This window comes from Phocoena phocoena, chromosome 13 (genome assembly GCF_963924675.1).
Source record: "Phocoena phocoena chromosome 13, mPhoPho1.1, whole genome shotgun sequence".
In the NCBI taxonomy this organism is placed as follows: Eukaryota; Metazoa; Chordata; class Mammalia; order Artiodactyla; family Phocoenidae; genus Phocoena; species Phocoena phocoena.
Window position 1 is genome coordinate 84,124,924 of NC_089231.1, and position 11,770 is coordinate 84,136,693.

Consider the following 11,770-nt stretch of genomic DNA (forward strand, 5'->3'; position numbering starts at 1 on the left):
ACCTGAGTGGGAAACTGGATACTGGGCCACTACTGCCCCCTATTGCCTGATAGCCTTTGAAGAAATAATCCCTCAAACTTGCACAGCACATCTATGTACATAGCGTCACCGGATCCTCATGATAACTTTACCAGATAAGCAAAGAATGTGGTGGCACATTTTTTATAGATAGGGAAATTAAGGTTCAGAGAGGTGATGGAACATAATTAAGGTCACACAGCTATGTGCAACACTGGAGTAACAACCCATATCTCATCTTCAGGCCAGTTCAGTGAACTTGATATGTCAGCTAACATGTCATGAGTGAGGTTTTTTGTGGCCCTATGCTACAGCCTAAGAGCATAGTACAGACATGCCAGGACTAGTGCCTCAAGAGTGACGCAGACTGGTAAATAACGATAACTCAGTAGGCACAAATCTGCCTTGTAAACACAGAGGAAGGGGTCTAGTATTTGGCAGAAGGAGGTCTGGAGAGGACATCTGAGTTGGGTTTTGAGGGATGAGTAGGAGTATGCCAGGAGGCAAAGACTGGGAAAAAATTGTCTTAGTAGCTGGCAAGAGCTAAAGGGGTGTGGGGTGTCAGCAAGACTTTGGGGAGGTGAGAGACTTCTAATTTTGGAGGATGTAGACAAGGTAAAGTTTTTTTGTTTTTTGTTTTTTTGTAGTTGTATTATATACATACAGTAAAATACGGAGCGTTACCGTTAAGTATACAGCTTCCTGAGTTTTAAAAAAGCGTACGTAAACACTCATGTACCCATCATTTAGGTGGCGATATAAAACATTTCCAACATCGCAGTAGGTTTCCTCGTGCCCCTTCCCAGTCTATACCTGTCCCCATCCTTCCCCAGTCGGTTGTTGCGAGGTGAGGGGAGGCTAACATAAAATCTCAAGTCCTTGGCTTCAGCCCCATTCCTCCTTCCACTCCTATTGCTGCCTCCAAATCTTTCGCCGTCTTCATGGATAATCCTAAGAAGGTCGTGCATGGGGCGGAAGAGGTTTCTTGATACTACCGCTTTCTAGTGTGCTTCACGGAAACTTAGGCTGTACGCGAACGGGGATAGGGATACGGACGATGGTTTCTGGTCCTTCGGAGCCACCGTCCAGGCTCGGGCCGCGCAGAGCCGCCTTGTCCCTCGGCGGCCGCCGTGCGTCCGTTACGTGGCAGCAACTGGCGCCCACCAATCCACGGCGCCCGCATCAGCCCCCTCGGGTGGCGCAGCCGGAAGGGGCGGAGCTGAGGTGGCGGCGGCTGAGACGACAGCGGTGGCAGCGGCGACGGCGGCTCTGGAGGCCGCACTCCCGGTCCTGGCTTCGGCCCCAGCCCCACCATGGTGACGCTTGCTGAGCTGCTGGTGCTCCTGGCCGCCCTCCTGGCCACGGCCTCGGGCTACTTCGTCAGCATCGACGCGCATGCCGAGGAGTGCTTCTTCGAGCGGGTCACCTCGGGCACCAAAATGGGCCTCATCTTCGAGGTGGCCGAGGGCGGCTTCCTGGACATCGACGTGGAGGTGCGGGCGCGTTGCCCGCGGCCGAGGCGGGGTCGCGCGGCCGCTCGGGGGTTGTCGGCACCCGGGGCCCGCGGGGGGAGCGGGACACGGAGGCCGCTGTCCGAGTACTGGGAGGGGCCTGAGCCGCCACCCGGCGACCCCCTAACGGTCCCTTTCCCCGCGCCCGCCCGGATTCCGGGCTCCGCTCGGGATACGGAGCCGTTGCGTGGTTGCTTTGGATTCTCAGCTTGAACGGCGTGTTCCCCTTGGAATCTCTCGCCAAGCTTTGTCGACCAGGCGCCGCGTGTCAGCTCCGGGCCCAGGAGGCTTTTCACAGTCGCGTTTAGCTGGTGGCAGGTCTCGATCCGGTCATCAGCTGCTTCCCTTCATAGTGCAAATTAAAGTTGGGACGTGGCATGGAAACTTCTGAAAAAGTAAATCGGAAGCTATGGAGGAGTGCTAGGCAGACGTTCACGTTGTGTTTGCCTTTATTTTTTTTCACTCGAGTTAACTCGTTCTTACACAAACCTCCGGATACCTCGTTTAGCCATCTCATGAGTAGGAGAGTGGAGTTGGGTCATGCAGTTTAGAAGTGACTGCAGCGTAGTATCTGGAGAAAAGGGAAAGTTATTTTAAGAAACGCAGTCCCTAAAATTTCTCCTGTGTCTATTTTTAAGTCCAGGGAATGACTCGCCTCTGACTTTCTTTTTAGGAAACCAGATGTAATTACTATTTAAATTCACCTGTTAGTATGATTAATTGGGTCTAAGGATTTTCCATCTGACAGTGACCATCAACTGAGTGGGACATAAATCGCACAAAACAAGTGAAGTCCAGAAATAAGGAGATGACGGAAGGAATGACTGTTAAAATTAGCTAAGATCTTAAGACGTCAACTATTTCAGTCTGCAAGTTTTACAGGTGGCACGGGCTTCATAAGAGGAACTGACTTGAGCAAGGCCTAACAGTGGGGTAACACACTGGGATGAGAACATGGGGCTCCCAATTTCCAACCTAGTCCTTTCCCTTAGGCCTTTAGGCATCTCAGATGAAGCAGATGCCTTTACCTGCAGATCAATCAGGAAAACCTAGACGTGTAGCTTGCTCAAAATTCTTGGTTTTAAAGAGGTTTCTTTTTTTCTGGTTTTGATATTAACAGCTACATATTTGCCTGTTTGTTGGTGGTGTTGGGCCACTTGAAGACAAGTGTAAGGTGTGTTTCTGAGGGGTTTACGTTTAAGTTGGACAAATAAGACAGATGTTGTCACACAGACAAATGTAGAGTTGAAAGGTGTTCAGAGAGCCTTGTTTCTTAAATGGGAGAACTGCAGCCCAAAGAGGTTACTGTCAGTAACTGAAGTGGAGCCAACGGCAGGTTACATTTTCTTAGAGAATGTTCTGTTGCCAACAGACATCACTTACGATTTTAAATCTTTTGAGCTATCTCACGCGTTTCTCTCCTGCTTCCAGATTACAGGGCCTGATAATAAAGGAATTTATAAAGGAGACCGGGAGTCCAGTGGGAAATACACATTTGCTGCTCACATGGATGGAACATATAAGTTTTGTTTTAGCAATAGGATGTCCACCATGACTCCAAAGATAGTGATGTTCACCATTGATATTGGGGAGGCCCCCAAAGGACAAGACATGGAAACAGAAGGTGAGATGAACATTCAGAAGATTGATAACACATTCTAAGAGTTAATATTAATTCTGTACATTTTATCCACCTGAGTGGAGTGTTTGATATCTTATTTAAGTTCTCTGACTGTATTTATGACCAAATTTTTGTGAAATATACTTTTTATTTATCGAAATCTCCTAATTAACAAAAAGAAGTTATTGGAGGTTCATGTTTATATTTTACTTCTTTACAGTTGCCATTTCAGGCAGCTTAGTCACTTACGCCCTTGTAAGCATGTAGGTTACATGTGTCTTAGGTTGTTTGTTCTGTTAATTTGCTTATTCTGGTATATACATTTTTAGTTGCTCATTTGTATACATGACTAGTTTAGCTAAACTTTTTGTATGTGTGTGTTTATATCTTACACTTTTCTTCAGGTGGTGGAGATACCTGGGATGGTATGTGGATTGATTTTTGACAGCATCCTGTCTTTCTGCATATTTTTGTTGGCTACTGTCTAATTTCTGCTTTCCTTCTTTCTAACCTCAGTTTGTTAGCATGAGAGTGTTTTTTCTCTTAGTTAAAAAAAAAAACCCTACAGCTAATTTAGAGTTTTAGAGTGGTTGTTTTTTGGTGGTTTTCTATTTGGTTACAGGAGATACAGGTTAGGTCATTTGAAACTTGGTTAGATGTGAAATGCAGTTCTAGGAGCCGTGTCTAGATAAGGTGACAAAAGCTTTGTCAGACATATGTTGCAGTTGGATTAATGTTTCTTCCTCAGCTGACCAGCAGTGAGCCCTAAATTGACTCTTCCGGATAAATTGCTTACCAGGAACCAGCACGTAAGGATTTTTCTTTTTTGGGCACAGTACATTTCAGCATTTTTGGAAACTAGTAGTAGTAGTAGTTTTAATAGTACTTCCTAGTATTAATGTGATAATCATTTGCCCTAGATAGTGAGCACTTAGTAGAGTACTTACATAAAGAAGGTGAACTGTTTTTAGGTGTTGAAATCTATAGAATTTAGAGAATCATACTACTAAGAAATTTCTGTGCTTGCTTTCCACGGTTGTTTGCAGTTCAGGACTTGGCTAATTCTCAAGGAGAATTAGGAGTTTTGAAGGGCTTTGACTGTGTTCATTTTCTGGAAATTAGTCCTTTCTAAATAGTCAGAAAATGTTGGCTGATGAATGTGAATACTCTTCTTAAATCTTTTAACACGATATTTAAAATTCTCACTTTTGCTTGTTTATATCAGTGAATGGCAGCTATAAAATCAAGCTTTCCTGTAAAGCAGTGGTTCTCAGGTTAGGATGATTTTTGCCCCCCAGGGGACATTCGGCAGTATCCGGAAACATTTTTGATTCTCATGGCTGGGTTGGTGGTTGTACAATGCATTGGACAGCTTCCCACCACAAAGAATTATGTGGTCCAGAATGTCCACAGTGCTCCTCCTGAGAAACCCTGCTCTAAAGGTTCTACCTAGTGCATGGGCTTCTCACATGAAGCTAGTGAGAGATCATTTGTGATTCCAGCCCAACTACCTTAAAATGGTAGAGGCTCTTGGTTTCTCTTAAGAAATGTAGGATTATCTGTGGCAATTTGGAATTCAAGATGAGGCCCAATCTTGGGCAGTCCTGAAGAAACCCCTCCGATGCAGTCTTCCCTTGTGGTATATTTTTTTCATACCTGTTTGTTCATTTTCATAATACAGCATTACGTAGAAGCATACACTTATGTTTCAGAACTGTTAGTTTACCTTGCTAAAGAGAATACCTGCTTTTAAACCTTGCGTGGCTGAGAGCTTGTTTCTTCACTTGCAGTGCCTGCTGTTTCCCACTTGTAGTGAAATTATTGCTTTGACTGTAATAGAAGAATGTTGAGTTGGTGTGGATTTTCCTCAGAACATCTTCATGTTTTTCTCTGCTCAGCTTCATAAAGATTAAAAGTCAGTTTTGATACTACTCCTAAATTAACATTAGAGTTATATGATTTTTTAAGAGTAGATTTTGATTTAGTTTAAATATCATTATTTATAGGATTATTATTAGGGTTTTGTTTATTTTATGTTTTGTGGCACCTCCTCCCCACCACCCCCAGCCCCGCCAGTCTTTTTATTTTCTCCACTATGGTTAGCAGTGAGTTTAGTGAACTTAACTTAAGAATTCCTTGGAAGACATTTCTTAGGGTTGTAGTCCTTTAGTTAGTAAACGTTGTATAGTATGTTTCCTACTCTGAAAAGGGTTTCTCTACTGGGAATGAACTTGAAAAAATGCGTTGAGAATTAAATTGTCATCAGTGGTCCAAAATGATGTCTGAGCCATTTCTTAAAAATAGCTTCTTTTGGGGCTTCCCTGGTGGCACAGTGGTTAAGAATCTGCCTGCCGATGGAGGAGACACGGGTTTGAGCCCTGATCTGGGAAGATCCCACATGCCGTGGAGCAGTTAAGCCCGTGCGCCACAACTACTGAGCCTGTGCTGTAGAGCCTGTGAGCCACAACTACTGAGTCCGTGTGCCACGACTGCTGAGGCCTGCGCACCTAGAGCCTGTGCTCCGCAACAGGAGAGGCCACCACAATGAGAAGCCCGTGCACCGCAACGAAGAGTAGCCCCAGTTCGCCGCAACTAGAGAAACCCCGCACGCAGCAACAAAGACCCAACGCAGCCAAAAATAAAATAAAATAAATAAATTAAAAAAAAAAAATAGCTTCTTTTGTATGCCTTCTCTGGAGGAATTTTTTGGTTTTTTTTTTTTTTTTTTTTTTTACTGCTTTATAAGTGTTTTTCAGAAAGAGATTGCCAAGTATGTGCTAATCTGTTTTCAAATCCGTTTGTAGCTCACCAGAACAAGCTAGAAGAAATGATTAATGAGCTCGCAGTGGCGATGACAGCTGTAAAGCATGAACAGGAATACATGGAAGTTCGGGAGAGAATACACAGAGCAAGTAAGTTAATGATTTGACTGGGGGCCGTGAATTGGTGATGGTGTATTACCCAAGAGCTTGCTTGTATTTTCCTCATTTGGAAATTTTGCAAACATAAACATACTAAAATATTGACTTAAAAAAACATCTATGCAAAGATATTTTTTGAGTATACATGTTTCTTTGTAGAGCTTTGTACTAGACTAGTTTATTATTGGGACATTCATTCTGAACCAAACCTTAAGAGTTTAGAAAAATGTGTGGTAAGCTAGGGAGTAAGCTAATGGTTTTCGTAAAGCAGAAGGGAAAAACACTGAAAAATGGATATTGCTTTTTTTTTTTTTAACTTTTTATTTTCTATTGGAGTAGAGCCGATTAACAAAGTTGTGATAGTGTCAGGTGCACAGCAAAGCGACCCAGCCATACATACACATGTATCCATTCTCCCCCAGACTCCGCTCCCATCCAGGCTGCCACATAACATTGAACAGAATTCCCTGTGGTATTGCATTGGTTTTAAATCACACATCTGAAACTTTTGTGCCAGTGTGGTAAATGTTATATGCTGAGGCTTAGCTGTTTTTCTAAAACCTAATGTTTAGTTAAAATAGAAAGCATTAAACCATGAATAGAGGTACTCACCAGGTGAAGATCAGTTTGGGCTCCCAAGTTTGTAAACTGGGAATTGAGAATGTATTAGTCTTCAGAAACATTGATAATTGGAATCCCGTCTTAGGTTGCAAAAGCCTGTTTTAGCCCAGGATGTAACATTAATTATGTTGGTTTTGCATTTAAAATTAAGAGATACCATATTGACCCACAGACCAGATGACCATATTTTAGATCTAGGTCCACACCCATTCAGTATCTTCATCCTCCAGGTTGTCCTTGGGGATAGACCTCACTGGGAGCAAGCTCGTCTGTAAATGCAAAGTGGCTTATGTCTGGAATCTTTGTTTTGAAGTTGGGGTAGGGAGTGGAGAGAAGAGCGACTCAAATAGATAAGAACAGGTTGAATTTCTTCAAGATGTGATTTCTGTTCTTCCCACCCTCTTACATCTATTCTTGCTGCTGATGGAAAGGCCCCTTTAAGACCTAGAGTGCAGACTTCACCTGTCGTTGGGAGAATAATGAGTAAATGTAACAGACTGGAGAAGTGCCTCTGTTCTCCCTTTTTTGGGATGGAATGGGGCCTGAGATGGACCAAGGCTTTTATGCATACTCTCTTGCCTCTTCCTCCATGATTCCTTCTCCTTGCCTGCACTCTTGATCTCCTCACCCTCTGGAATCCCTACCTTCTCTCCCTCACCTGTTGGTTATTTTGCTCCCAGGTGGGGGCCAGCCCATTCTGGGATGAGAAGGGCAGTGAACAAAGTGTGAGGACTCAGAGTTTTCACTGCTTTGTAGTTTAAGTAGTTCAGGCCAGGTGGCTTTAAGGAAATAGGAGGTTCTTGGGAACACAGCAGCCAGAGGAAGCACCAGTCTTCCAGTCTATGGGGACATCCAACCTTATTCTCTCGTCGTTAATTTGAATGGAGATACTCTTGTATTTGTTTCACAAACAAAATAGAATTTTAGACATTCAGGTTAATTTCACAAATCAAATAGTTCCCACAATGTTGTTTGTTATTTGTACATCTTCCTATAACACTGGCTTCTCAGAGATGGCTCTAATGAGACTTTTTTTTACACTACGGTATTGTAATAGCTCTGTGTTGCTTTTAAATCAGGCTAATGTGTGAATGGCATGAGAACAGCGTCTTATATACACACATTTTCCTAGATGGTTACTTTCCTATGTTAGTATGCTTCAGTGTGTTCTATTTAAGCTTAAAGATGCATTTTTCTATAAGTGAAGGGAGAGATAAATACTTCTTTTTATGTGGTTGCTTAATATTTTGAAGTGTTTACTCAGCCATCCCCTTTTAGACAAAAATTTTAAGATGCTAGTCATTCAGTTATGCTAGAAATTGGTTACTAAGTTTGCAGCAGAAATAAACTTCATGCCATGGAATTAGCACTAAAATGTAAGTGTTGGTGGTTTTTAGAGTTCTAGTTAATGTTCTTGGGCGTGTGTCTGTTTTTACTGTGGGAAAAAACCCACTCTTTTGAACAAGTACAAGTTATCTTTCTGGAAACATTTAATTGCTTTTCACTTCTTTTTGAGTGATCATCAGTCCAGTATTTATTGCAATTCTAGTTTATCTTTTAATAAATGGTATACATACATCTAAAAATAGGACAGTTTTTCATCTATAGTACTGTATTGCTCATTATTATTGTTTTTAGTATTGGCCATTTGCAGAAAAATCAGAAACTACCCAGTACTTTTAAAAAGTTAAGGAATTTGATCAGGAAATTGAAAGAATGTGATATAAATTGAGTGGAATAAAATAATGTAGTCACGGCTGTTCCTTTGATGATCAAATTCTTAGCTTAAAAATGGGGTAAATCATGAGACTAGTTCAAGTTTGTCTAGTAGTAGCTGCCAGTACTGGTCCATGAAACTGAGAAACCTCACCATCTAGAGCAGATGCTAAGTACTGTACATAGTGCTCAGTGAATATTTATTGGATAAATGCTTGAAGAGAAAGACACTTAGAGTGACACATTTTGACTTGGTAGGTAGTGCTTTTTGGTTAACTCTGTGATCTTGAAATAATCTCTTGATTTTTTTTTAAGTCAATTTTCTGATTCAGCAAAAAGGATTGTAATGCAGGGACTTTCTAATGTGTTGGATTGGGTTTTAACCCTAGACTGTGACCTTAGGCAGGTCACTTGTCCTCTCTTTTCTCATGCATAATCAGGTTGGGCTTGACTGAACTCCATGAATCTTTAAGGTCTCATCTAAATCTAAAGTTCTCTGCTTCTAAGTTCGTTAAGTTGCTTGGGGACAAAAGACAGAGGTATTTAGAGTACTGTGAGTGTTGTGTGAAGTATTACTCTCACATGGAGTTAAGGTTAGGGGATAATTTATGATGCCTATGCTGTTTTTTTTTTCTTTCTTTCTTTTTGTTAAATTTTGTTTGTTTGTTTGTCCTCAACAGTCAATGACAACACAAACAGCAGAGTGGTCCTTTGGTCCTTCTTTGAAGCTCTTGTTCTAGTTGCCATGACATTGGGACAGATCTACTACCTGAAGAGATTTTTTGAAGTCCGGAGGGTTGTTTAAAAAGCCTTTTCCTGATGATCTGAAACTCATAATTCACTGTTTACCAGACATTTTGGTCATAATAATGTCATTAGTTTCTATGTTTTTATTTTCTAAACTGTACATTCACAGCTTCTGTTTCTTTGTGATTAATAGATATTGGGGGGAAACACTTTTTTAGGAAAGTTATAGTGAAAATTTGACATGTGATTGGCATGATTTCATATTTCAGTTCTTTCTCCATATACAGGTCCTTCCAGAACTCAAACACTGTAAGTGGAATTAGGTGTATAGTCCTTATGATATCTTCTTTCCTTTAGTTTTCATAGTAAAATGCAGTTTGTTCAGGATAGTACTTTACTGATAGTACTTTACTAAAAATGACTGCATTCTTGGGATCCCTTATCCTGCAGTTGAAGTCATTAAAGGTTCATTTTGTTGTTGAGTCCTTATCAGAAACAACAATCTGAATCTTGACATTTTCTGTCCAGCCTAATGGCAGAGCTCTGTGACTAGAGGATGCTACCAGGTTGGTACTTTTATACTTTGTCTGTCTTGTTTTTGCTTTAAAGATAAGACCTAAACCAACAACCTTTTTCCCCTTTAAAGTTTTACTTTGCTTAGAAGTCAATCACCTCCACTTAAAATTGTTGACACAAGCAGCTAATAACCATTTTTTGGTTTCTGCCTAACCTTGTAAGAAGTCTCTATTAAAGCCAGTTCTCTGGGTGTTGCAGAGAACGGTGGTTCTTTTGCTTTCTATGCTGGCACATCCACTTTCTCTACTCTTGGCACGGAGGAGGTATGCATTCACATAATTGGAAAAATCTGGATTTCTGAAGCCAAAGGGTTAAAAGCCTCTTGGATTTCTTTGCAGTGATATACAGCCACTATTTTATTTTTGATCAGTGGCATTTTGGCCACTGTTTAATTAGTGTACTGAGCATTCCTGTCAGTACTAGGGTGTTTGTTTTTCTTGGGTCTTTCTTTTTTTTGGCACATGTGAATTTTGTATAAAACGAAATGACTTTCTCTTGGCCTCTGATGATGGGTTTAAAATTAAAGGAGCATCTAGTTTTGGTGTGGGGATGATCCAGGATTATGTTGTGACTGATGTATATTGATTACTTGTACATTTGTTTTGGATCTTTGCAAGGGGAAAACTACAAGTAACGAGTTTTATATAATTAATTTAAATTTGTTACAGGTTTTCATGTTCAGGATATACAATTTTTCAACCTTGGGTGAAAATACTTGCAACAGTTTAAGGTGACTGTGTTTTACCTTAGGACAACTGTTGCATGCCAATTTGTGTGCGTGTGTGTGAAAACACTTCAAAATTGAGTTAAAAGATGTACATTTAAAATTGGTTGTGTATCTAATCTGCCCCAGGTCCAGTAAATAAACAATTCTTTTTAAAAACAGTCTTGGTATTCTGTGTTTTATATATTAACGATTAATTCACATTTGTTAAATACCAACTTGCTAATCATATTTGAAATGAGACATGTCATGTTTTCTGAGTAATGATGCCTGTTATAAATATGTTACTTTTTATGTCTGTAAACTTGAGGATAGTAAATAGGAACCCAATTTTAGGTTTCCCTGTGTGATTCCTTTGATGGGTTAGTGTTATTAACATCTTGAGTATTTTTTTCATTGGAAAAAAAGTTTGAGTTATTTTCACTCAACCACCTGGTTTGTGGATGTGGGAAATAACTTTAAAAGGGATCAAATGATTTGCCCAAGGCTCCCAGATGAAGAGTGATTGATGGGACCAGAATCTAGATCTCTGCCTTTAGAAATGTTTCCTCTTCCTCTATTACACAAAGGGCCTGCTAGTAATAAAAGAAACTATGGCTTATCCAGCACTGTGTAATGTTCTGGCCCGACGCTAAGCGCTTTACATGGTCTGCCTCATTTATTTCTCAAAACATCTGTTACCTTGGGTGCTATTATAATCCTCATTATGGAAATAAGCAGGCTTGGAAAGGGTCCCCAGATCAGAAAATTAGTAAGTAGACCCCAAAATGAAAATGCAGCTATGCGTTTTCCTTCTCTCTTTGCTCTCAGACCTGTTTGGAAGTCCTATTTTATAAAACAGTTGTCAAAGACGTTTTGAGGATGTGATGATGGCATTAAAGTGAAAATGTTGCCTTAGGCTTTACTCTTTCACTTTCTAGTTTGAGATGACTGGAGTTTGCCTAAGTACTGTCCCCATTTATTCATTCCTAAAATACTTGGGTGACTGCTGTGTGTAACCAGTTGTAGGCACTGAGATAAATAGAACAGAAAAATTCCCATTATCCTAGGATTTACCTTTTAGAAATTATATGGCATATTAATGATAATGATATGGCGGAAAAATAAAGCAGGGTAAGTGGATTAGGAAGGCATCACTGAAATGATACTTGAAAAGTCCTGATGGATGTAAGGGAGCAAGCCAAGCTAAAGGTATGGGCCCAGCTCATAACAGCTGGTCAGTAAAAGCTTGCTGAATGAATGGACACGTGCACGAGTCAATCCAGTGGTCAATCCAGTGGTGAACACAGGAATAAGCTGCAGTGTTCCCGTTTAG

General features: G+C 40.9%; 1 protein-coding gene across 2 annotated transcripts; it reads left to right on the forward strand.

The window, feature by feature from the left end:
* Nucleotides 1-1,236: 1,236 nt before the first annotated feature.
* TMED2 (transmembrane p24 trafficking protein 2) lies at nucleotides 1,237-10,616 on the forward strand. Of its 2 annotated transcripts, none has more exons than XR_010656484.1 (5): nucleotides 1,237-1,511; nucleotides 2,961-3,153; nucleotides 5,955-6,062; nucleotides 9,089-9,690; nucleotides 9,722-10,616. XR_010656484.1 is itself a non-coding variant. In XM_065890107.1 (5 exons), the coding sequence occupies exons 1-5, from the start codon at nucleotides 1,332-1,334 to the stop codon at nucleotides 9,211-9,213; spliced, it is 627 nt and encodes a 208-aa protein (XP_065746179.1). The 2 variants fall into 2 exon arrangements, 1 of the variants encoding a protein (XP_065746179.1); XM_065890107.1 differs by lacking the exon at nucleotides 9,722-10,616 and adding an exon at nucleotides 3,555-3,575 and having other exon boundaries at nucleotides 1,332-1,511; nucleotides 9,089-9,213.
* Nucleotides 10,617-11,770: the final 1,154 nt, after the last annotated feature.

Excerpts from the sequence above, each read along its gene's own strand:
- TMED2 (XM_065890107.1), top strand. The coding sequence starts at position 1,332 with ATGGTGACGCTTGCTGAGCTGCTGGTGCTCCTGGCCGCCCTCCTGGCC. Across the intron at positions 3,154-3,554 it reads ACAAGACATGGAAACAGAAG|GTGGTGGAGATACCTGGGAT; the intron begins GTGAGATGAACA and ends ACTTTTCTTCAG. Across the intron at positions 6,063-9,088 it reads GGAGAGAATACACAGAGCAA|TCAATGACAACACAAACAGC; the intron begins GTAAGTTAATGA and ends TGTCCTCAACAG.